Genomic DNA, 27278 nt, shown 5'->3' on the forward strand with positions numbered 1-27278 from the left:
AAACCACAGAAGATGCCCAATAGCCAAAGCAATCCTGAAAACGAGGAAATAAAATAGAAGGGATTGCACACACAACTTCCAACTATACTACAAAACTTCATTAATCACTAATAGTGCGTCAGTGAAATAAAAGTAGACACCAGTGGAATAAAAGTTAAATTTCTCGTGTATTTGGCTATTGATTTAGAAATGGTCCAAGAGAAGAAATGGGGAGACAAAAGTCTCTTCAACAAGTGGAGGGGACCATTGTAAGATTGTGCATTTTCTCTGTCTCCTTCTTTCAACATCCCTGTTGTGTGCTAGTGTAGCCTGATGGCATATTGGGGGCTCTTTCAGGGTCAAGGGAATGAAGACCGTCATTTGTTACTGTTTTTGGCATATCAAGTACGCCACAGGTAGCTTGCCAGGCTCTGCCATGTGGGCAGGATACTCTCAGTAGCTAGCTTGCCGGGCTTTCAAGAGGGACGAAGGAATATATATATATATATATATATATATATATATATATATATTCCTATATATATATTCCTATATATATATTCCTATATATATATATTCCTATATATATTCCTTCATATATATGTGTGTGTGTATACACACACATATACACATAGACATATATACATATATATATATATATATATACATACACTGGCTCACTATTAATGATTAATGAAGTTTTATACTATAGTTGGAAGTTGAGTGCTGGGATGCCTCCCATTTTCTTTCTTTGTTTTCAGGATTTCTTTGGCTATCTTGGAATCTTCTGTGGTTTTATACCAATTTTAGTAATGCTTTTTCTATTTCCTTGAAGGATGCCATTGTAATTTTGATAGGTATTGCATTTATTCTATATAGGAAGGTCTATATAGAAATGCATGCATATGCATTTATGCTTTGATAAGAAGGTCATCTTAATAGTGTTAATTGTCCCAACCCATGAACATGTAATATCTTTCCACTTCCTTATGTCATCTTATGTTTCTTTTTATCAGTGACATACTTGTTTTATGTACAACTCTTTTTTCTCCTTATTCCTGAGGGGCTGGAGTGATAGTACAGTGGGTAGGGCACTTGCCTTGCACACAGCGAGCCTGTGTTCGATCCTCGGCATCCCTTATGGTCCCCCAAGCACCATCAGAGGTAATTCCTGAGTGCAGAGCCAAGAGTAAACCCTGAGCATCACCAAGTGGACCCAAGAAGAAAAACAAAAGGATAATTCCTAGTTGTTTAATTTCTTAAGGGATTGTTTTCTTGATTTCTTTCTCTTTTACACCATTGATTACATATAGAAATGAAACATATTTATGCATATTATTTATGTAGCCTAAAATTGTACTGTATTGGTTTATTTTGGATAGTTATCATTATATTCACTGCAAATAATCACAGTTTTATTTCTTTTATAATTAGAACTCTTTTATCTCTTTCTCTTTCATAATGTCCATGTCTATACTCAAAATACTGTATTTTAAATAATAGTTTTGAGAGTGGATATATTTGTTTTATGCCTGATTTGGGGGGAAAGCTTTCAGATTTTCACTATTGAGTGTTTTGTTAGCTGTAGATTTGTTGGATATGTTTTTTACTATTTTTTCTATCCCTGTCTAGCTGAGAATTCTTATCATAAGCAGATGTGCCTTTCTCAGCCTATATTTTAGTGTTAACTTGAGGTTAAATTAGTTTTTTTATGCGAAACTTCATGAAACTGGGGAAGTCGTGAAAGATGTGATCAGATTGAGTATGACCCATGCATAGGAATCTCGTCTTCAAATTTCTTTGTTTCCCTTTGTCTTTGTAGGTGAGGGTCTTCTTTCTTTTAAATCCTCCATAGGAAGCAGTTACCAGCTATTGTAGGGAAAGCAAGACAGTTTGCCTTGTACCTGCCATTTCTCAAATCCCTTCATCTCATAACACCCAGTACACTGGGGTATCATACACAGAGCACCATGAACCCCAAGTCTATCAGTTACATACAAGCTGAATCATGACAGAACAATGGCTTTCTCAATAACCACTTTGAGAGCTTGGAGATAATGGAGAAATGTAGAGTAATGACTTCAGGAGAGCAAGGATCTAGCCTTTTCTCAAGGAGCTACCTGAGTATAAGCTCCATGAAAAATGAGGGTACAGACCCAGAAAGAGGGATCATCCAAAGAAATGGGATGTCAAGTTTTAAGTACATACATACACATACACATATGTGTGTATGTGTGTATATATATTTGCATATATATACATATATATAATTCTGGGTTCCAGAGAGGTAGTGTATCAGTCAGGGCTCTTGCTTTGCATACAACTGACTTGGGTTTGATCTCCAGCATCCCAGATGGTCCTATAAGCATCACTAGGACTGATTCCTGAGCACAGAGCCAGGAGTAAGCCCTGAGAATAGTTGGGTGTGGCTCAAAACAAAATTTAAAAATTAATGCTGAATAGTAATTACAGAAAGTCTCTGCAGTAGCAAGAGGGACTTCTCAGGATAAGTCCCCCAGAGAGAACAGAGGAGGCTGGAAAAGGAGCCTTAAAGGAACAGAACCACAACTACTAATGTGCTTAATATTCAGGCCAGTTTTGAGAAGAGTTTTATAAATAAACAGCCTACAAAATTTGGAAAGAATTCATGGCAGGTATTTATAACATTAATTATTGATTCTAAATGTAAGTAATTATTGATTCTAGAGCAGCAAAACATCAAAAGAAAATACAGTTATAATAGTTGGCTCATTACTGAATAATACTTATTAAGTCCTTAAATTTTAAATTTTGAATATTGTTATAGCTAAAATTTTAGTTTGGGTATTTTCAGAGACTATAGGGAAAGGGAATTGGGAGATGTGCTCATAAAAATATTCATTACTTACCTTTGGAAAGTCAATAGACTAAGGTGCACAGATAAATAAATATCTATGCAAGTTTGCTTTAGAAATACATAGAGCTAACAGAAAGAGTTTAAATGCATTTTTCTATATTCTACCACCACATGACTTCTTTTAAACTATGCACACTTAACACATACTAGAAATAAACATTAGGCTTGGAATGAAATGCTGCTCATAGAAATATTCCTAGAAATTTTGAGACTGGAGCACTAGTACAGCAGGTAGGGTACTTGCCTCGCATGTGGCTGACCGAGGATTGATCCCAGGCAGAGGGTTCCTGAGCACGACCAGGAGTAATTCCTGGTGCAGAGCCAAGAGTAACCCCTGAGCACCATGAGGTGTGGATCCCCAAAAATATATATAAATACTTAGAATTTTCTGTATCAGAATCCCTTACCAAGTAACCTCTGATAGGATTAAGCAAAATGACTGTGCAAGAAAGTGCATGCATTGGACCACTACATGTATCCTCACATTCATGGATGTTGGGAGTCAGGATGAACGGTCCTTCCCTGGCCCGGCTCTGCTCTCTTCCCTGGTTCCCCCTCAGATGAGCCTTACCCAAAACAGAGTCTGCAAGCTTCTCACTCATTCAAGCTCATTCTCTGACTTGGAAAGCCCTTAGCCTCCCTCAGCCACTAGCCAGCCTTTGTCTCTTACTGCCCTGGTCTGGAATGGGTTACTCACTACTCGCCCCTGATTCTCTCTTGGCATCTGCAGTTCCAGATACTTCTTTCTGTTATTTGCCTCATGCTTGTCCTTTCTGTGTCCATGCTAGTAGACCCCGCCATCTGCTCTGAGAGAGTCCTTCCATGCAGTAACCATCTTCTTGCCAACAGAGCATTGACTAAGAGTGTCACTGTGCCCTCTGAAACACTGACCTTGAGACTGAGAACAAATCACAGCTGTTCCAACGACCTTGAGTTTGAGAGATGCTCAGTTTTGCCCAGACCTAGCATTGTTCAGTGGGGTCGGTGGGGAATTAAAGAAATCAAGTCACGGACAAGGGAAATTATGGTGTGGTACCAGAGATTATGCCTGGTTATGCAGAAGTGCTAAAGCAGCATTATCTTTAATTTATGTTTATGTAGTATCTTCCATCCTCACTATCTTCATGTCACCATAACAGCATATTTTCCCCCATGGGAACTTTGCACATGGACTGGAATTGGGTGGGGGGACGGGAGATGTCATTTATTCACTTTCCCGTTGGTTTAATAATTATTTAGTGCATACTTAGTATGTTTGGAAGCCAAAGGTTGCAGAGATGAAATAGCTTTCTCCCAGCTTTTCAGGAGGTTCTGGTCCTTTGGGAACCGTAGAAACAAATAATGATGTGAGAAGCTGTTGCCTCCTCAGGTGAGCTGGGAGAAGCTCTCGTGATATTTTGCCAAAACCAACATTCCCTGAGATCAGGACTCATGAGTATCGGATATTCACCCAGACCTGGAGTAGCAGCATCCAGACATTCCTAGAGGGTACCCTGCTCTTTACCCCTTCTGCCCCTCCCACAGATCATATCTGCTAATAACTTCCACCTGTGTATTATTGTACTCTGATCTGATAAAAAAAAATTGCACTGCATAACTGGCTGAAGCAATAGCACAGCGGGTAGGGCGTTTGCCTTGCACGCAGCCAACATGGCCAACCCGAGTTCGATTCCTCCACCCCTCTCGGAGAGCCCGGCAAGCTACCAAGAGTATCTCGCCCACACGGCGGAGCCTGGCAAGCTACCGGTGACGTATTCGATATGCCAAACACAGTAACAACAAAGTCTCACAATGGAGATGTTACAGGGCCCGCTCAAGAAAATCAATGAACAGTGGGAGGACAGTGACAGTGACAGTGACTGCATAACTATGGCAGGTCTCTTAAAGGCGGTGCCTTAAAACCCAAGTAGAAATGGAACTTCCACAGGTTGGAGAGATAGAACAGTGGGAAGGGCACCTGCTTTGCATGTAGCCCACCTGGGTTTGATCTTCCGTTACTGAACATGGTCCCCCAAGGCCATCCAGGAGTGATCATTAAGTGCAAAGCCAGAAGTTAACACTGAGCACCAGTATTTTTGACCCACCCAAAATCCCCTCCATCCCCCCCCCAAAAGAAAAGAAATAGAAGTTCTAGTCTCCTCTCTCCCATAATTCCCTTCAGCCCTTCTTGGGAAGGTGCCTCAAAGCCACCAGCTAGGTGCAAAGGGACGTCCCCTATGAGGCTGCTTGCCAGCTTTGGACCTTATCATTCCACTTAGAGATTTGTGACAAGTGACTATTGCAAAGAGACCGTGCAATAATCCAGACATTTCCGGAAGGACAAATGGTACCCACCATTCGTGCAAGGCTCAAATTCCCTGTGAGTGGGTCTATTCAGGAGACCCAATTAGTTTGAAGTTGCTTAGTGAGCACAGAATTAGAACAAATGGAATTGCCGTCTGCAGGGATATTTTGTCAAACTAGAATAACTGATTGAACTGCCCTTCTGCTCTCTGGGGATGCTTCTGTCTGAATAACCGGCGCAGAGCCTCAAATAAATACTGACACATTTTACCTTTCTCTTTCCTTTTCCCGGAATCATTTCAGACAACTGCCCTTCTGTTAATACATCACCAACCTCAGAAAAATAAGAATGCACTTGATTAGATTGAAACTTTAAAATGTTAATTAATTCTCACCCTGGAGGTACAGCCGAAGAGGCAGAATTGCGATGCTTCAGAAAGAAGCATGTCCGTGAACTTGGATGCTCGCGGATTTCTGGGTTTCTGGTGGGCACTCACCCAACTAGGCTAAGCTGACTGCCCTGGCCCTTGGCACTTGGCTTCCATCCCTCCTAGAGCTCTGATTGGCAAAAGGGTTGCAGCTTGTGGTTTGATTTAGGCTTTCTCTCCAGAGACCATCACATTCTGGTAACAAGTGAAGTTGTGCCTGAAGTCTGTTCATAATCTGTTCAACCAGATATGGAATCAAGAAGACAGCTTAGCCCTCAGATATGGCAATGTAAACAATAGTTCAGATGCTACCTTTTCAGGTAATATCTAACCAAGACCATGTAACAGTCTTCTTTCCAAGAAGAAACTAATCTCTTTTCTCCTACTAGAAGCTAAGATATTGCAATTTTTTTTCTTTTTGGGTCACACCCAGCGATGCTCAGGGGTTACTCCTGGCTCTGCACTCAGGAATTACTCCTGGTGGTGCTCGGGGGACCATATGGGATGCTGGGAATCAAACCTGGGTCAGCCACATGCAAGGGAAATAATGTGCTGTTGCTCCAGCCCCAACAATTTTTATTTATTCTTAAAAGAGCTTAAGAGCTAGAGAGGTAGTACAGGGGTTAATGAACTTGCCTTGCACACAGCTAGCCCAGGTTCAATCCACAGCAATACACGGGTCTCCCAAACACCGCCAGGAATTAGTCCTGAGCACTGCCATATGTGGTCCCCAAACTAACAAATAAATAACAAGCTTGAAACCGTGAGGAGACCTTCAGAATACTTTAAGCAGTAGATTTTATCACTCAACACCAGTTTTTGCCTGGTTGAAGACACTTAACATATGTCTTTGCCCCAACTCACTGGTTGAATGTTGCCAGTCTCTAATCTAGGTGTCACGCTATGGGTCTCCAAAAGCAAAAACAGAGAGCATTAGTTAAATAAGGGGCACTTCTTAAAACTCATTTTAGTACAGAAAAAAAACCAAACTGTTGATATGATTCTAGAATTAAAATTGATTAGATGACAAAGCTCTGATATTAAAATCAATAAGTTGTCATATCTGATTGAAGGGTTAAGCCCTTGTCTAAGAATTCATTAAGATGTTTGCTGCTGATTGAGCCATCTGTGTTACTGGTTTTGTTTGTTGAGTGTAGCTGGCTTCTAGGTTACTTTCCCATCAAATTTGGTGTGCTCCTACCTGAATTTCAGTATTGAGGAATTAGGAGGTGTCATGTCTTGATCCAAGGACTTCAGGATCTATTGTCTGGGCCAATGGGTCAGCATAGCAGTGACTGTGGGAGGTGGACGTGGTCATGTGAAGTATGGTGGGTTGAGGTAGGCTGCCTGTCCCACTCCAGAAAACAGCAGAGTTCTCAGCCTGGCCACTGGAATTATTCACAGTTTGGCATGACAATATTAACACATTTAATTTTAAATTTGAGCTTAAGCACAGAATGCATAAAATATGTGTTATAAATGTTTGGTATTAAAGCAGCATTTTAAAAAGATCATTTATTGGGGCTGGAGCAATAGCACAGCGGGTAGAGCAGTTGCCTTGCACGCGGCCAACCCAGGTTCAATTCCCAGCATCCCCTATGGTCCGCCAAGACCACCAGGGGTAGTTCCTTAGTGCAGAGCCAGGAGCAACTCCTGAGCCTCACTGGGTGTGACCCAAAAAGCAAAAAAAAAATTTTAAAAATTAAAAGATCATTTATTGACCCAAAAGGCCTTTATTCAGCTATTTGTGAAAGGGGAAGGACATTTTTACAGGACAGAGTGGCCAGAACAAGGAAATTGTTGTAAGCGTTGGCTGATTGGTTGAAGCAAAGTTACCTCCCTTGAGTCAGACAGGTAGTTGAGTTCCTCTCCTTTCCCAGGAGATCCCAGCATAAAGTTAAGTTTCAGTTTGTTCACTTGGTTCTTAGCATGGTCGGCCCATCTTGGATCTAATCTGCTGACTTTGACATGGGGTTAGAATTTCCTTTGGCAGAACTTTCACAACCGTTGTCAGATCTGCTCATGTATCTCAATCCTTAGCAATGACGGAATCCTCAGAATTAAACGTTAAAAATGAAGATTTTCTTCTAGAGATGAAATTATTATTGTTGATTTACTAAAGCACAATAATTAGATCGTTTTATATTAGTATCAAGATCCAGTCACCAATGACTGTTTTTTTGTTGTTGTTGTTCTTTCTACAGGGAATTATTGGAATGCGGCCTCTTTCCCTAACCCGTCATCTTACCTGCACTTCTCTACCTTCCAAGGGGAAACCAGTGCTGATATTTCTTTTTACTTCAAAACACTGATCCCCAGAGGAGTCTTTCTTGAAAATCTGGGGAACACAGACTTCATCAAATTGGAGCTAAAATGTGAGTATGACCTTTGCTAAGTCTTGTTGCCTCAGGCTGTTCCTTGCCCTGATTATGTATGCTCACTTATTCAAATACCAAGAGCTTTCTTTGTTTTTAGAAAGTTCTGGAAGGTTGATTCACAAACTTGAGAAAGACCCAAATCTTTGTCCTAGGATTGCCCATAAGATACCAAGCACATATTGAGATCACCAAATAGTGAGAAAGATGAGAAATGGAAGATGAGAAATCAGATCAATAATATGAAAGAAGAATATAGGTTTAAAGTTTCTATTGTGTGTGCTTAGTGTCAAAATAGAGCATTGTATAAGGTAATCTATAGAAGAGAAATAAGAGAATATGATGGGAGCTTAGAGGGTTGCATGTGTAATATTAAGGGGAGAAAGAATCACAAATACAATATCTGTGGAGATAGGAAGATGGCTTAGGAGGTTTGGCATCCTAGCATGTATGAGACCCCAGGTTGGATGCCACCACCACATGCTTCTGACCAAACCCCACTTGGTATCGTCCTGGTTCCACTTAAGCAATGCCAGCCTCATGCCAATCAGACCTGGACCTCTGTGTCTGGCAACCTGTGAATGAGCCTGCATCCCCAAGCTCTATTACAATATTAATAAATATTAATATATATACACAATATTATATATTGTATATATGAAATATAATACAAAATATTATATAAATATTAATACTATAGCCTATAAAATATTTAATAAAGAGAGGGAGGGGAGGAAGGAAGGAAGGAAGGGAGGGAGGGAGGGAGAGAGGGAGGGAGGGAAGGAAGGACTCTTTCAGATCAGGGGAATGAGATCTGTTATCCTTACTGTTTTTGGCATATTGAATACACTCCGGAGAACTTGCCAGGCTCTGCCCGTGCGGGTGGAATACTCTCGGTAGCTTGCTGGGCTCTCCGAGACTTTCTCCCTCAAGCAGATGACCACAACCCCAGGAGTCTCAGGAAAGATGATTCTAAAAGTCAGACTTTAAACACAGTTTCTACTTCTCTTCGACTTGTTCCTCTGACAAGGAATTCAAATTTTATTTATCTGTATGTCTCCAAGGATTTTTTGTTACCATTCATACTTACGTGGAGTTTTCCAGAGAAAATATTTCTGGTAATTAACGGCTCTGTGCCCTTCTGTCAAAGTGGGAGACTCAACTCCATGACCAGTGAGTAGGGTGCTCCTGATGTGAAACCTTTGTCATCGTCATAGAAAACCTTGATGACAGAGTGGTCATACTCAAGAGCATACGTTAAAGGTAAAGTTGGAGGTCAATATCAAGCTTATTGACTATCTATAGTTAGTCATTATCTCTAGTACTTACTAAATGCCAAGGAAACAAACTTAAATCAAAGCACAGTTTTTTGTCCTCAAAGAGCTTTCTGTCTGTTTCAGAACACGCAGATGAAAATTGGTAGTCACAATAATAATAAGAAAATAGCTCAGTCTTTCCAGAATCTCTCACTGGCAGGCACTATTCGTTTTACATATACATAGTGTTGTGGTTGGAGGTCCTAGCAGGGGAGTGCAGCTACTCGTATACCCTCAACTGAAGACCGGTCCATCTCTATTCGGGGAAGACTATCCTCTTCGACCGAGCACGCAGCTTCAGGAGGGACACACATGGAGTGGTGAGGGAGGAAGGGGACACCTGCCTAGCCAGCCAGATAAGCCGAATCAACCCTGGCGATCAATGGGGTGACAGATGTCGCAGTCAGATCTCCCTCACATGTGTTAGGCATGGATCAATAGCACAGCAGTAGAGCATTTGCTTTGCATGCAGCCAGCCTGGATGAGCCGGGTTCGATTCCTCCGCCCCTCTTGGAGAGCCCAGAAAGCTACTGAGAGTATTCAATATGCCAAACACAGTAACAAGAAGTCTCACAAATGGAGACATTACTGGGCCCGCTCGAGCAAATCGATGAACAATGGGAGGACAGTGACAGTATTGTGTTGTGCATATATATAATTTATTCAAACACCAAGAGTTATAAGGTTTTGATGATAGCATTGGAGATACAAAGGTCCCTGCTCCAGTCCCACCACAAGTCACCCCAGGTTTGCTTCCACCACCTGCTCTGAGCCCTCGTCAGACACATTTCAAAGTTTGATTATTGTATGCTGGGAACCATGCTGACAGTACTATTGGGCCTAGTGGTGTACACAGATAACTGCTCTCTATACCTCAGCTGAGTCCAAGGCCCTGACTCTTGTCCTTGTGTTTCCCCACAAGGGGATAAGTCCCCTCTTCTCAGTTCCCCTCTCCATTTCTCTCCTTTCCTGGCATTTTCATGTCTGTAATCTAGAGCCAATGATTTGCCCATTTCTCATACCTTCCATTCCCTAGACATAGCCTTCTATTATATACCTCAGTGTGAACCACACTATTTGACTTGCCCTTCTGAGCCACTTCACTAAATGCGATCCTCCCATTCCATCCAAGTTGCAGCAAATTGCATGATTTCATTCCTAATGGCTGCATGGTATTCCATATGCCACCACTTATTCACTCTTCTGTCATTAGACACCTTCCTTACCTAACCCTTGACAGTGGACAGCACCATTAACAGGCGGAGACATAATTATGAAACATGTCAGCTGCCAGGCCAAGGTCACACAGTAGTGGTAGAAATTTTGGATTCCAAATATTTTAAGACCTTCTCTGAGGCGTTACTTTGAAGACTCCAAGGCACTGCCTTCCAGAGCAAGCATGAGAGAAATAGCAGAGAACACACAAGGGAATTATAGCCCTGAAAGCTTCCCAGGGATCATCAAACTTTCCTGAGGTCCTGAAGTATCAGTGGAAAGTGCAGTAAGTGACAAAGGTGGAGGAAGAATTGGAACCAGATTACAGGATGAGAGCCCACAGGAGTGCAAGAGTGGAGAACTGAGTCCCAATATCCAGGCAGCTGGAGTCAAAGCCAGCTCTCTCAGAGGGAGGATGCATGTGGAGTTGACAGGAGTTGTGGTGAGCAGAGAGGGCAGGACTTGCTCAGCTTTGCTTTCCCCAGAAGTGCATGACACACAAAAAAAGAGGCGGCCTGTGTCATCATTGGGACAGTGGCTGGCAGGAAAGAAAGGAAGGAAGGAAGAAAGGAAGGAAGGAAGGAAGGAAGGAAGGAAGGAAGGAAGGAAAGAAGGAAGGAAGGAAGAGAGAGAGAACAGTAAATGGTTAGAAGTGGGAGAAACACAAATTTAACAAAATGGTTACAATTGGCAAGTGGATGGAAGGTTCTAGAATGTCTAAGTTTGAAGTTGAGTGTTTCTTCTTCCTAGGGAGTGTGGCATTCAGAGGGAAATAAGAGCTATATTTTGGCTGTGTTGAGTTTGAGAGGCTGTAGGACAAAGAATCATAAGCAGATGACAGCTTGTATGCAAAGTTGGTGCCCCTCCAGGTGTGTAACTTAGAAGTACAGTTGAAAGTCCCACATCACAAAGAGAATCCTCAGGAAATAAGTATATGTTGCCTTCAGATGGTTGAGATTGCCCGGAGCAAATGTGAAGAGAGATGAAACCAGGCGTGCAAGAATGGAAACCACTTTGAAGAGGTAGCAGGTAGCTTATAGAAGATCAGCAGAGAAAGAGGAAGACAGTGGTACCCTAGGGATGAGATGGAGAAATAATTCCAATAACCAAAAAAGAGTATTTGACACTGCAGGAAGGTCTCTATAGAAGGATCTGAAGAGTTGACAGACCCAATGGGCAGAAGTCATTGTTGAAGAGGGAGTCCTGGCCAGGCTGAGGAGCAGGTCCTGAGATCAGGCCTGATACATCATGTGTTCTTGCTTGGTAGGAAGGTGAACGTGCATCCAAAGTATGGAAGAGCATCCAGCGAAGAAGGAGAGAGATGATAAGAGTAGAGAAAGGATTGGCGGAAGGCATGAGGCCCACATGGAATGATTGGGAATGAATGAAATGCATCCTCAGCACTTCGGAGAGGGTTGAGAAAGTGAAATGAGTCAGAAAAAGGCTAGCATAAGTCATGACCAGAGCGGCCCTTGTGGAATTTGAAACAAGGCTTTGTGTTATGTTGTTGTGTCTGTCTCCTGCTTGGCTCTCTAGTGTTGTTTGTTTTTCTTAAGATGGCGCAGTATTGCTAGAGGAAAACTTGCAACAACAAATACAGCTATATATATATATTTTTTTCAGTTATCCCTAAGGGAGCAGCTTGATTTCTCTCAATCCCTTTCAATCCACAGTGGGAATCCTGACTATAAAGCATTGCAGGCACCACCTGCTAACAGTGTTCTGTTCCAGGGTGGGCCCCAGAGATGCCAAATGGAGCACAAGAGAAACTCTCACTTAGCCAAGAGGACAGACTCCTAAGAGTACAGATGTGTTGCTTCTATTGGGAGTTTTCTAAAATATAATAATTAAATCATAACAATAGATGTAGGTATTACGAACATCCAAAGAAAAACGCCTATGTGGGGAGGAAGAGGAAGATGCGGTGATACTTGGCTTAGGTCATAAAAATGAGTGAAGAAGTAAGAAAGAGTGGATAAAGAGAATTCTGGGAGGAAGAGTCACGCAAGCCAAAGCAAGAAGCAAAACCCAGGAACAGGGAATGTGGTGGGTGTTTGGGAAATGGAAATCATTTGCTATCAGTAAAGCATGAAGAACTAGAATGAGCAGATTCTTGGACAGGATTCAGCTCAAGTGATAAAATATTAGTGTATGTGGAGCTGGAGCAATAGCACAGTGGGTAGGGTGTTTGCCTTGCACGCAGTCAACCCGGGTTCAATTCCCAGCATCCCATATTCCCTGAGCACCACCAGGAGTGATTCCTGAGTGCATGAGCTAGGAGCCAGGAGTAACCCCTGTGCATCGCCGGGTGCACCCAGAAAGCAATAAATAAAATTAAATATATATATTTGCTGGAGTGATAGCACAGCGGGTAGGGCGCTTGCCTTGCACGCAGCCGACCTGGGTTCAATTCCTCCGCCTCTCTCGGAGAGCCTGGCAAGCTACCGAGAGTATCTTGCCCACACAACAGAGCCTGGCAAGATAGCTGTGAAATATTCAATATGCCAAAAACAGTAGCAACAATTCTCGCAATTTGTTGTGAGATGTTACTAGTGTCCGCTCAAGCCAATCAATGAACAACAGGAGGACAGTGCTACAGGATAGTGCAGATAGATAGATAGATAGATAGATAGATAGATAGATAGATAGATAGACCCCCTAGATTAGGGGATCTAAATATTTCAACCAATGTTTGTTGAGTTCTTGCTCTGTGTGTGTCAAAGAGGCACATGAAAGGAAGCAAGAGAGTCCTGTCCCAGAATTCAACATGCCAGCAAATAAAAGACTCCATCCTACGCAGTGCAGTGGGACATGGCTCACTATGGGCCCTTGTGTCTTCAGCGTCAGAGCACTACCTGGCCCCGGTGGGTGCTGACCCAGCATGGATGGGTCACTATTCTCAATGGAAAGCTATAAACAATCTAGAATGGAGACGGGACCATTTCTATTGATGGGTTCAGTGATGACAAAGAACACATTTGAAAGATAGAAGGATAGAAATCTTAGATTCATGATTTCACGGGAGAGTATTTGAATGATATGAAGACTCAATAGGCACAGTGCGGCCATGTAAGTGTGCTTTAAGCTTTATGAAGACTATCCATAGTTCATACCGTTTTGAGAGTGTTGGCCACATAACTGGAGTGGCGGGAGGTTGTTCCTAGTGCTGATGGCAAGGGAGGGAGAGGACAAGGAGGGTGTCAAGCAAAAGTGCCTCAGTCGGGGCTGGAGAGATACCACAGCGGGGAGGGCGTTTGCCTTGCACGCGGCCGACCCGGGTTCGATTCCCAGCATCCCTTATGGTCCCCTGAGCAGCGCCAGGAGTGACTCCTGAGTGCAGAGCCAGGAGTAACCCCTGTGCGTTGCCAGGTGTGACCCAAAAAGAAAAAAAAAGTGCCTCAGTCATTGGATTCATGCTGTGAGAGCAGTAAGAAGAAGAGGGTTGTGCTGATGGGGCATATTGCTCACTGAAACCCCTCGTACCCTAAGATGGGAGCAGCAGCAAGAAAGTAAAGGGTCTCCCCCTGCGCTTCTGCTTACAATTTCCAGCTGGCCCAGGGCAGGGGGTGGCAATGCTGCCTTTCAGGATCTCCTTAAGGGGGCCTATGGTTAGCAAAAAGAAGTATTTGATGATAAATAGGGCTCATAGAGTTTTTCTTTTACTCTAACAATTTAAAAGAGATTTTAGAGGACGCAGTGGGAAACTTATGGAAGGGGATGTTCCGTGAGTAGGAAGCAATCAGGAAAAAAACAGCCAGAAACCTTGGACTGCTTTTAACACAAGCTTTCATGCAGACCAAGTTGGAGCTTTTTCAGGATGACTCGGGGAGAAACATTCGCGTTTAGCAAGCATATCTGCACAGAAACGTGGAGGCAGCAGTCTCCTGCTAATCTCAGGAAAGGGTATTAAGGGACAACTTTCATTTTGCAGGAGGCAGTCTTCTGCAATACGTGTGCTCAAGGAAGTCACAGAAGAAAATGTTCTGTAATTTATAGAAACTGATGAATCAGAAGAAATAAACTAATGGCAATTTATCTCCCACTATTTCAAAATTGGAACAACTTTCATATTAAAAGAGCTTCATTTGTGTAGGCATGAGATATGTCTAATCCTATTTAACTAGCCTGCTGGGCCATTGGGTGTTATTTGGAGTGTTTTTCATATTTTTTACATCTATACATGTAGAGAGTGAGGGGTTTTTTTTCATACAAATGGGGTGTTTGCACCTGGATTTTTCTCCTTAATTATACAAACCAATTTAGGTTCTAAAAGATTTAAGAAGAACTGTAGTGTTTTCACCATTTTGCAAGTCTAACTCCAAGTTCAATTTGTACTGAAGACTTTAGATATAAAAAAAATGATTCTTAGTTGGTCATCACTATAAACAAGGAAAAAAAACCTACCCCCCAAAAACAAAAAACATGAAACTGAAAAGCAACACTCTTGCTACTTTTATAATATTTAGTCTTAAAAATTGTTACTGATTTTTAATATTTTTCAATTTCCCTATAAATTTTTTTGAATTACAGGCCAAAAGGTTAAAATATATAAGTCGAAGATAAACTTACGCTATGTGAAAGTTATCCAAAATATTAGCTATTTGTATTTTGTCAAGAAAAACAATTGGTGTATGACAAAGTTGAAACAAATTTACCCAGACTGCTTGACCCACAGAACAGTTATTTGACTATACCTCCTTATATGTTCTATTCAAAACAATACACACTCATGTAAGTGACTATGTAGTATTAGTACCTTTGAGTTATAAGGATTTAGTCCACTGGGTATAAAAATAAATTCTAGTTACCTTAGATACTACTGACCACATACATCTGCTACTGTGGAAATTTCTAGAAGGATTTGGGAATGATGTTGGGAATGACTGCAGTTACTCCTCTCCATAAAGCATGTGACCTCCCTTCCTCTCACCCACACCCCAGATCCCGAGAGGACCACTGCTCTCCTGACCTGCTTTGCCACACAGCTACCCAGGGGTGCAATTTACCCCTGCCCCCAAAGAATCTCCTTTCCCCGCCCCTGTGGACTGACCATGAGCTTTAGATGCTTGCACTGCCCTTCAGAGGCAGAGATCTTTCCTTCTGAAATAAAGTTACCTTCTTGGTAACAGCTCTGTGCCCCTGACTCAGGCCCTGGACTCTGAGCTCTCAAGAGCAGAAGTTGCTGATTACACCCAAAGATACAGATGCCCCCTGCTGAGACCACTTTACTCTGTCATCAGATGACGTCCAGGCCAGGGGGTCCTCAAGACCTCATGACTGGGTTACACCGCATGAACAACACAATTTCTCTTATTTGTGAATCCAGAATGGTCCTGAGTCATCTGCAGAGACAAGAGTCAGAAGAGAAGTGAGGGCTGACAGGAAGGCACACCTAGGAAGCTGCTGGTAGAAACAATCTCACCTTGGTCCAAGGAATGGTGACCCTTGTAAAAAAAATGTAATTGACTCTTCACTTATGATTTTCATACTGTGCTGTATGTAACTTCAGTGTAAATAATGAAAAAAGTAAAATTCCTGCCGTGAGAAAATCTTGAACGCTGCAATGACAAAAAATGATCATTAAGTCCTTGATTTTTCCACACAAGAGATAAAGACCAGGATCCTCACTGACTGATGCAAGGCCAGGTGTCAAGCATCCCAAGACTTTGTCTTCTTGTAAAGTAAGGTGAAGCTAAGTGGTCCCTAAGCCCTTCTCTGTCCTCCAACCCCCACAGACAACTCTCCAGAATTATCAATTCAGTGTGCCTACAGTGGACCTACATCAGGTGTAGTTATCCCTACATCCTCAGTAACAATTAGGCACCATCTGACCTGGTCCTGGCTCTAACTCACATAAGATTATGGGAAGAACAGGAACATACTAGCACAAATAGCATCTAATTTAAATTATTCCAGCAGACTTTTATCTTAAACCACGGTAATCTGGAAAGCAGCTAAAATCACCGTTCCCTAGTGACTAATGAAGGATTCATCAGAATTGTCCTCTGATATCTCAAGCTCAAAGATCCCAACAGAAGTCCATCACAAATCAATCACAAATCATCCTGTTATTCGTTGATTGCCTCGAGCAGGCCCCAGTAACGTCTCCTTCATCCTAGCCCTGAGATTATATTCAAGGCTCTTTAGGAGAATGAGACCCATCATTGTTACTGGTATTTGGCATATTGGGTACACCACAGGGAGTTTGCCAGACTCTGCCGTGTGGGCAGGCTACATTCGGTAGCCTGCCAGTTTGTCCAAAGTAGGAATGAGATAATAAGATGTCATAATAAAATGTCGCGCGGCCGTGAATGCAGCCGCGCGGTTCAGAGATCTGGTTTTTATAGTCTCTGAGTCTTGGCTGCTGATGGGATTATACGGCGCCAGGGGGCCAGGTGGTGGGTGTGACCCCCGCCTACTGGAATTTGGAGGATCTGGGTGGAGGATGCTCGGCCCAAATCCGGGTAAGCTTGGAGATCTTGGCCCCGGAACCCGCGTGACTTTGTCCCTCTGCCAGTACCTTCATGTGTGCGGAGAGTGGTCTCAGCATGGTAGTGGCTGGTCCTGGAGGTCTTTGGCTGCCGGAGCCCTGGTCGGGGTGGGGAGGAAAGCTCAACCCGCTCCCCTCCAAGGGGTCCCGGTGAGCGAGGACAGTCAGGCACGGGGGCAGAAGAACCCAAAATCACACCTAATCTTATCACCATCTTCTTCATTATCCAGGTTAGAAAGTTCAGTCACATATTTAATGTTTCATCAGATTATCTACACTTGAGAGACTGTTTCTCTTCATGAAATACTGGGCTAGGTCTTCAGCCATACTATAAGAAGGCACATGAACTCCTCTGATCTTAGGAATACTGGTTTAGTTGGTTTGGTTTTTAGTACAGTGAGAGGCTCTTCTGATATTCTTGATGGTATATCATCACACTAGAGCAATCTCAAAGAAAACACTGAATCCAAGAAGTCACCAGTAAAAATCCATATATAATGAAGCTTTCTTAGCATCTCTCTATTCTTCTAATAATGACTTTACTTGGCAGTACTAGGAGACCACCAGGACCATACCTGGTGATACTCAGGGGACATGTAGTGCTACAATAAAACTCAGGGCTTTCCACGTGCTCCCTCATGTGAGCCCTAGAACCCTTGATTCTTGATTGAAACAACCTTATAATTTGTTTGCCTGACACATTCTCTTTCTTCTTCTGGCAATTACTCTCTTCAGAAAGAACAGATTTCTAGAACTCTGATCCTATCACAACTTTTCTTACAGATCCTAATGGTTTCTCTGTACAAAACAAAGTTCTGTACTTCAGATTAGTAAGAGATTTAAGGTTCTAATTTAAGTTTTATGTGTTTTTTCTATGACATGCCAGCTTGGGCCCTGATTTTTGCTACTGTGTATTTGTGCTTTAGCCAACTTCTTTTACTGCTATTCCCCTGGATACACCCACATCTTCTGGGATTGCTCCCTCCAACCCCCATTGGAATCTTGCTCACAAAAGTGGGTGAATTTGTGTTTTTACTACATCTAGATTTAAAATGTGAAACAAAAACAAGGCAGAAGCCTTTGCATTTCCTAAAAACATCAAAATTCGACAAGGCAATTAATTCAGTGCATTGCCTGGAGAGAAGCAGGCATCCTCATTAAAGAGCCTTCTCACATAGCATTTTCCTGATTAGAGTTTATATTGCATTTTGTTACCAAAGAAAAACAAGAAGGTGTCTTGTCTATTTTTTCTGGTGCCATTTTTCTTCTATATCGTTTTCTCTGATTCTAATGTTTTCTGAATTATTTATTATATGTGGTAGACCACAAGATCATTTCCTCCAAAAGATGACATGTGAAATGCCAGGCAGACCGAAGACTAGAATCAATCTGCCTATTCCCCGTTGGAATGAAACAGACTTTGTAGGAGGAGGAGGGATTAAAGAAGCTGGGATTCATGGGCTCAGATCTGAGGCAGAAGTGGAAGAAGGAAGGTGTTACAGCTTCTCAATAATGAACGCTTGGCTTAGCAAGAAGCAATGGAAACATATATGAGAAGTGATAATAAGGTCTGCCTTCCGTCTGCCATTCCAGAAGCCAGTGCTATCTCTGCAGGCTCCATGTTTTCATAAAACAAATGCTTCAAGAAGCAAATGTTGGTGCATGTGTTACTAGCGCTGGTGAGTTGATTCAACGAAGGATGACACTTGGGATCAATTAATTCAAAACAACTTCAGGATAAGAAGACACCATAAGTCAGAAGCAGAATCTCACTTAAATATAGTGAATGATTGCCCAAAATAGCTCAAAAACCAAGAAATCTCAAAAGGATAAAGAAAACACTAAGTACACAGTTATCTGATGGAGGATTGGCCATTGGATGTCAACTCTAAACCTTATAAGACGTGAAGAACTCAAGGATCTATCTTTTTTAAGATATATTTGATCAAAACACAAAATAATTTTTAGGAGAGATAGCACAGCGGGTAGCATATTTGCCTTGCATGCAGCCAACACGGCCGACCCGAGTTTGATTCCTCCTCCCCTCTCAGAGAGCCTGGCAAGCTACAGAGAGTATCTCGCCTGTACACGGCAAAGCCTGGCAAGCTACCCGTGATGTATTCGATATGCCAAACACAGTAACAAGTCTCACAATGTTACTGGGCCTGCTTGAGCAAATCGATGAACAAGGGGAGGACAGTGACAGTGACAGTGAATGACAATCCAGATGGTAACTTTAAGATTACCAGGAGAAACACAAAGGCTTACCTGGAAGCTAATGTAAAGCTAAGATCTTTGGTGAAACACGGGCCTTTAAACTCTTTTAAGGAAATAAGACTCCTTATCACTATCTTAGTTCAGGTGTTTCCTGATGTGTAAAGGGCATTGTGTTCTAGGATTATCTGAGCAGAGTATTTATGTTACTATTTCATATTTGATGGCTGGCCATGAGGAGCTCTGTGTCTTGTTTGTTGTTGAGCTGTGGCTGAAAAACAGAACTGCACCTCTGAGTTCAGTGTTCTGAGTCTGGGAAGTCATATTTGAAGAATCAAAGTGTTGAAAAACAAAGGGAATTACTTCTCATATTTCTCGATGTCTGACTTGTGCTTGACAAACTTCTCCACACAGGGTACATTTTTGTTTGTGCTTCTCATGTTGAGTTTGGTATAATTCTGCCTCTTCTTCCATTAGGGCCTCAAATTTGGTTGAAATTTGTAAAGGAGGTGGCACAGATTTCACAGGAGTGTACCAGTTTAAATGACTCCTTGGTCCTCCTCTTTGCTCTAAAAGAGCATTATTCTTAGGGGAAAAGGGAGCTCAGATAGAGAAGGGAACACCAAATAAAGGTGTTGGGAGGATCCTCCCAGGATGGGAGAAGTGTGCTGAAAGTAGACTATAGACCAAACATGATTGTCACCCATTGCCTCTTTTGCAAACCACAACACCCAATAAGAGAGAGAGAACAAAAGGGAATGCCCTGCCACAGAGGCAGGGTGGGATGGGGGGGATGGGGAGTGGGAGGGATACTGGGATCCGTGGTGGTGGGAAATGGGCACTGGTGAAGGGATGGGCATTTGATCATTGTATAATTGAAACCCAAGCACAAAAATTTGTAAGTCTACAACTGTACCTCATGATGTCTCACTAAAAAAATATATAAATAAATAAATAATAATAATAATTTATTTCGGCCAAAATAAATAAATAAATAAAAGAGCATTATTCATCATTATAAACGTGATGTTTTTGTTACTAGAATCAGTTGAATTCCACTAATTCTAACAGATGGGTAGGTAGGCCCAATAGGTAGAGAGATGGGTGATTGGAATGTTCTGATACAGAGCAGGATATGAAAATAGGATAAAACCTTTAAAACAAAATTCTTCTCTTCAAAAGTCCAATAATATGATAGATAATAAGTGCTGGTTAAATTGTTTTTTACAAAAAGAGAACTTTGGCAGATCTTGGGCACTTTGCTGGTGGTGAAAGTGCAGTACATCAAAACTATGAAGGTTCACATTCTTGCATCCATGTTACCTAAAGTACAATAAAAATTAGATACTTTTGAAATTTTTGATCTTGTCACTGAATCCAAGAACAAGGTAAGGTCATATGAGATTTAGGAATACATTCTAGGGGCTGGAGTGATAGTACATCGAGTAGGGCGTTTGCCTTGCATAGAGCCAACCCAGGTTCAATTCCCAGCATTTCATATGCCCCCCACCCCCCCAATCAGCTCCAGGAGTAATTCCTGAGTACAGAACCAGGAGTAACCCCTGTGCACCACCGGGTGTGACCCAAAAAAGAAAAAAAAAGAAAAAAAAAAGAAGTACATTCTATTTTTATTTACAAATCAGATAAGCTGCTATAACAAATAAAATCCCCTCATTCCAACAACTTACACAACAACCTGAAATACAAGTTTCGGGCCAAGATATCCTTCTTTACACTTAAAAGATTTAACCTCCTTTGGTTGTGTGGTCCTAGAGCTTTGGAGTTTTTCAGTGTCGCTCAACCAAGAGAGGAGAAGGTAGAGAAACATGATTTTGACCATCCTATCCCAGAAGTGACACAGAGTCCTGCTCACCAGGCAACTCATCACATAATTCCACCGTTGGTGCCTGATGAGGGGAATGGGGATGTTTTAAGGTAACTCTGGAGAGGAGCAAGTAGCCTTTGCTTGAAAAGCTAGCAGTCTCTGTCAACATAGAGGTGGCACAGTGGCAACAAAAAGGTGGATGCTTTGTCCCTGGTAGATGGCGCAGCTGATGGTTTGTGTTTTAGGAGGACAGTCTGATGGGGGCATTGAAGACAGTTTTAGAGAAAATAAACTGTATTGTGGATGCAGGTTGAGAAGGAAGATCATGGAAACGAATAGCCAGGTCCTTAACATGCTTCTTGACAGGGATTTGACCACATCCATTTTTATTTTTTTTTTCATAATGTAGGAACACTGTTATTTATTCAGCCATTGATTAAGCTGATTGAATTGGGCATGAACTCCACATTACTTTTTTTTATTTTTTAATTTTATAAGTTAGTTCACCATATTTGATTACATTCAATATTCAAACACCAAATCCACCACCATTATACCTTCCCACCACCAAATTTGGAATGTTTCCATCCCAAACCCAAATCCCTGTTGCAAAACACAACCGAAACAATGTATTTTGTATTTTGACCACATTCTTAATTAGGAGTTTGACAAAAGAAAGTGATAGTGGGATCTGAGGTCTTGTAGAAAATTAGACACTTTACTTCCCTTCGCAGATCATTTTAAAATGATGAAATTTCGTTTTCTGCATCTCACCTCTGATAAGAATGCCTAATGACTTCTGGGGAAGGGTGGTTGATACTTATTATTCTTCAGTCTTTCTGGGAGAGTGTAACTAGAGCCAATGAATAATAGAAACAGTATCTATCTGTCACTGTAATTATAACACTGAATTATGTTCACCCTGCATTCGGAGTCCTATATACATTCTTTTAACATCCAAACATGCACAATAATAGACCTGTGAAGATTTTACTTTTCAAAAATGCATGCCTTTGTATTTCAGTTATTCTGCACTGTGTGCCGGGACACACCTAGGGATTACTCCTGGCTCTGTTCTCAGGGATCAATCTTGGCAGTGCTCAAGGAACCATTGGTCAGACATATTAAAGGCAAGTGCCCTACCCATTGTACTATTGCTCCAGCCCCTATTTCAGTAATAGAAAAACATTCACTTCTTGTTCAAATTCTCAAAAATTTACCACTCTCTCTCTCTTTATGTTCTCTTGTAAGAAAGAAAGAAAGAAAGAAAGAAAGAAAGAAAGAAAGAAAGAAAGAAGTGTTCTTTCAAATTCCCTCTAATTTGCTTTAATTAAATGAAATTTCATCCTTTGTCTTTTGAGTAATCTCTCTGATTAAACATTTCTTGAAATTCTAGAATAGACTTGCTTAAAATATCACAACCTTCAAAAGAAAGTGGAAATGATCAGATTATAACTAAGTCAGATAAATATTATTATTAGATAACTTTCAAATCCAGAAAAACAAAAATGAATATGCCAAGAAACCAGCTATAATTTTCACTCCTCACTCAGAGTGCACATTTCCAATATTTTTATGCACTTTCTGTGCTTTCCTTAAAAATAAGATAATACAGTTTTGTAACCTTCAAGTTTCATGTAACAATATTCTACAATCACATTTCCACCTCCATTTCTTACAACTCTTCAACAGTGATTTATTTTTCAGCAGAAGTCAAAGATTTTATCAGCATCTCCAAGTGGAAATATGTAGTTTGGAAAGCCTTAATTTTATACTTACAAAGCAAAACAAGCATGTCATAAAAATGATGGAACGTAGAGCATCAAAACTTTTTCCAAATGGGAAGGCCGTTGATCTGGTATCCTTCACCTGGGCATGTCAGCACCTGGAGATGATCGTTAGATCATGATGTCAAAGAATAGGACACAGGATATTAAGGATTGGGAAACACAGCATCCCCTAGCCAAATGTCCCATTTAGTCAACCCCCTGTTCCCCAAGTTTGAAAAGACATTCCCACACACCATGATAGCTGCTATTACTGCTTCAGACCAACACTCCACCCAGTCCAAACCATGGATGGAAAAGGGAACATGCTCTTTCTTGCTTGTGGAAACTTGTTCCTCTCCCAAAAGTAACCACACAAGGTTTAATGATGAGGTCAGACCTCTCTTTGGGAGAGCAGACCCTCAAGCAGGATCTGACTCCCAGAGCAGTTCCGTTCAATCACTTTGCGGGGTGCTGTGTCATATCCCATGGAGCAGAAGCTGGCATGTAGCTCAGCCCTAGCCTGTTCTCTTGAGGGAGCTTGTCATGAAAGGAACCATGTCCCATTGTTTCATCCACATGTTCCAGCTTCGTACAAACTGGCTCTAAGCAGAGTTCTCGTGTGTTGGACATGTGAAATTTTTAAGGAGTCAAGATTTATTTGCGTAGTAAAATCAAGAGCGCAGTGGCATCATCGATTATAATCACCAGTAAGGGAATTGGGGAAATCATGTTAAATGATATATGAGTCGTTAATGTTCTTGAACATGAGCTGCTTCCACGGGGAGGGCTGTTTCTTCTAGTAGAAAGTGTGTGGGGAGGGGCCGTCTATAGCCGTTTGGGGATTGGTGGGCACTGCAAAGTCCTTTGTGTTTTTGAGGTGGATTTCTACCAGTTTGGGGATCTGCAAACCCTCTTGTGCTGGATACTGGGCCATGTGGCTTAAGATAGTTTCAACCTGAAACTCTCAGACAGCATTCTTCAACCTTACTATTCCTGTGGACCAGCACCAGTCTGTGTGGATCAGTGGTTGGAGAGCCCTGCTCAAAGATCCTGGGTTTCAAAAGTCAATCCTGAAAAGGGGGCAGGGTGTAGCAATAGTATAGCAGGTAGGGTATTTGCCTTTCACAAAGCTGACCCAGGTTTTATCCCCAGCATCCCTTACAGTCCCCCAGGTACCACTGGGAGTGATTTCTGAGTACAGAGCCAGGAGTAAGCCTGAGCACTGCTGGATGTGGCCCAAAATCAAAATAAATAAGTAAAAGTCCTTGTTTCTCATATTCACCCCTGAAATAGAAGATAAATAACTCATTTAAATGATCGGAGATGGAGATGAACCACTAGAAATAATGTAGCTGTGATGCTACATTTGCAAAGATCCCAAGGTCTAGGAAACTTAACAGTGTCTTCCCTCCATATGAAAATGTATTATATAAAAAATGCTTCTTCTGCTCCCTCATATATTTGCATTCCCATTTAAAATCTTGATTGAGAAGTTGGAGAGATGGTATAGTGGGTAAGGCACTTGCCTTGCATGGAGCCAACCCGTTTGATGCCTGGCACTGCATACAGTAAAGTTCAAGTACCTCCAGGAGTGATCCCTGAGCAGAGAGCCAGGAATATGCCCCAGACACAGTTACTTGGGATGTAAAATCCAAGAAAATAAAATCTTGGTTGGCCCAAAGTCATGGTTCACTTTTCCCAACTGATTGCCTGATACAACTCCAGTGGTTAAAGAGCTCTTCATCTGCAGCCAAAAAAAAAAAAAAATTCTCCTTGTGTTCCATGTCCGCAGCTTGTAGGACACTTGCCACTTCTCTCTCTGGAGAGATCAGCTGTGAAGTTCCTTCCCAGTGGCACTCAAAGTCTTGGCTTCATTGCAAATAATTTGGTGCCAAACAAAAAGAGAAAGGCACCTGAAAAAAACTACTCATAAAAACTAGGAGACAGTTCATCTTCCTTCAGGCAGCCTCTCCTGCTCTTTGGAGGGCGATGTCCCTTCCAAAGACATAGACGTTCCTCCTGTAACTTTTTTTTTCAATTGAGTCACTGTGAGATACACAGTTACAAGGCTGTTCATGATCGGGTTTTAGTTATACAATGTCCCAATACTCATCCTTTTGCCAATATACATTTCCTACCACCAATGTCCCCAGCTTTCCTCCCTCCACCCTCCACCCCCACCCAGCCTGTCTTTCTGTCTCCCTCTTTCCTTTTGGGCCTTATGGTTTACAATACAGATACTGAGAGGTTATCATATTTGTTCCTTTACCCATTTTCAGAATGCAGTTCTTAGCCAAAGTGATCATTTCCAACTATCTTTGTGATAGTGGTCATTTCTCTAGCCCAACTGCCTTCTTCCCCAGTACTTAAATCAGACTTCCAACCATGGACCGATCTTCCTTGCCCTTTTTTCCACTTTACTTGGGTATTAGTCTCATATTATGTTTTGTTACATGCCAAAAATGAGTGCAATCATTCTATGTCTGTCCCTCTCCTTCTGACACATTTCACTCAGCATGATACTCTCCCTGTCTATCCATTTATAAGAAAATTTCATGACTTCATTTTTCCTAACAGCTGTGTAGCATTCCATTGTGTAGATATACCATAATTTCTTTAACCAATCATCTGTTCTCAGACCTGGAGTTTTTTCCAGATTCTGGCTATTGTGAATAGTGCTGCAATGAACATAGAAGTGCATATGGCATTTCTGCAGTGTTTTGGAGCCCCTGGGGTATATTCCCAAAAGAGGTATTGCTGGGTCTTATGGAATCTATCACTATCACTGTCCTCCCGTTGTTCATCGATTTGCTCGAGCGGGCCCAGTAATGTCTCCACTGTGACGCTTGTTACTGTCTTTGGCATATCGAATACGTCACGGGTAGCTTGCCAGGCTCTGCTGTGCGGGTGAGATACTCTCGGTAGCTTGCCGGGCTCTCCGAGAGGGGCGGAGGAATCGAACTCGAGTCGGCCATGTTGGCTGGTTGCAAGGCAAACGCCCTACCGCTGTGCTATTGCTCCAGCCCTTATAAAATCTATTGGAACTCAATTTCTAGCTTTATGAGTAATACCCAGAAAGGCTGGGGCAGTCGGCATTCTCACCAACAATGAATGAGAGTCCCTTTCTCCCCACATCTAAGCCAGCTCTGGTTGTTCTTGTTCTTTTCGATATGTGCCAGTCTCTGTGGTATGAGATGATATCTCACTGTTTTGATTTGCATCTCCCTGATGATTAGCAATGTAGAGCATTTTTTCATGCATCTTTTAGCCATTTGTATTTCTTCTTTGAGGAAGTTTCTGTTTATTTCTTCTCCCCATTTTTTGATGGCGTTGGATATTTTTTCTTGTAAAGTTCCTACTAGTGCCTTATATATTTTGGATATTAACCTTTTATCAGATAGGTACTGGGTAAATAATCTTTCCAGTCTGTGGGCTATCTTTGTGTCTTGGTCACTGTCACTATCATTCCCTCGGTACAGCCATCCCCCCAAGTTCGACTGAATGAGCTTCCTAGTACAATTTTTCCTTATAAGTTTCAGTTTGGGGTCAAAGAGATAATGCAGGGAGTAAGGAATGCAGCCAACTTGAGTTTGATCTCTGGCATCCATATGAGTTCCTGAGTTATATCAGGAGTGATCCCGGAGTGCAAGTGCTTGGAGTAAAACTTGAGCAACACTGGGTGGTCCCCAAAGCCAAAAAAATAAATAAATAAAAAACTTCAGGATGTTTCCAGATAACACCTGATTGCCTTTTCTCCCATTCAAGTCTTTTCAGTGCCCAATCTGTGACCTGCTTTTGTTGTCACAGTTGTTGTTATTGATTTTTTTCCAGTTTAGTCACTGATTTACAACACAGTTAATCGCCGTGTCTCAGACACTCAATGTTCAAGCACCACACTCACCCCCAGAGTGTCTACACCCCTCTGCCACTGTCAGGAGGTCCCCTCTCACCAGCTCCCTATCCCACTTCTCTCTCAGCTTTATAGACTGACACTTGGGGTCTGTTAGCATTGGCCTAACGCCTGCTTTGCAACCCAGATCCCTTGATTTATTCTTCTTGAATTCTGTAGTGTCCTGTGTCTTGCCATTCATAGAACCTGTTTCTGATATCATCTGAACCCCGCCTTGTAAATCCCATCTCCATCATGCCACCCCCTCATACTCCACTAAAGGTCTTTTTTTGGTTTTTGGTTTTTCAGCAAGGGCTTCTTGTGAGGTTGAGGGTTTCTCAAGATACTGCATAATCAGAATACCAAGGGACAAGCTCCTTCGATGTCATCCCCTACTCAGTCTCACTCCTCCCCATCTCCATCTCCACCTCCCTTGCTGATTCTGGGTTTCTTTTGTTTTATTTGGGGACCACACCCAGCAATGATCAGGGGTTGCTCCTGGTTCTGCAACTAGGAAATCACCCCTTGCGTTGCTCAGAACACCATATGGAATGCCGGGGATTGAACCCAGGTTGGCTGTGTGCAAGGCCAATGCCCTA

General features: G+C 42.0%; 1 protein-coding gene across 1 annotated transcript in view; it reads left to right on the forward strand.

Moving 5' to 3' along the window:
* Nucleotides 1-27278, forward strand: part of CNTNAP2 (contactin associated protein 2) — a gene marked incomplete at its 5' end in the record, with an annotated part of 1346219 nt that overhangs the window by 1088469 nt on the left and 230472 nt on the right. Inside the window, one exon of the mRNA XM_056106760.1 lies at nucleotides 7791-7961. Coding sequence (XP_055962735.1) covers nucleotides 7791-7961 — 171 coding nt within the window. The remainder of the gene's footprint in view (nucleotides 1-7790; nucleotides 7962-27278) is intronic.

This window comes from Sorex fumeus, unplaced genomic scaffold (assembly GCF_029834395.1).
Source record: "Sorex fumeus unplaced genomic scaffold, SorFum_2.1 ptg000143l, whole genome shotgun sequence".
NCBI classification, from domain to species: Eukaryota; Metazoa; Chordata; class Mammalia; order Eulipotyphla; family Soricidae; genus Sorex; species Sorex fumeus.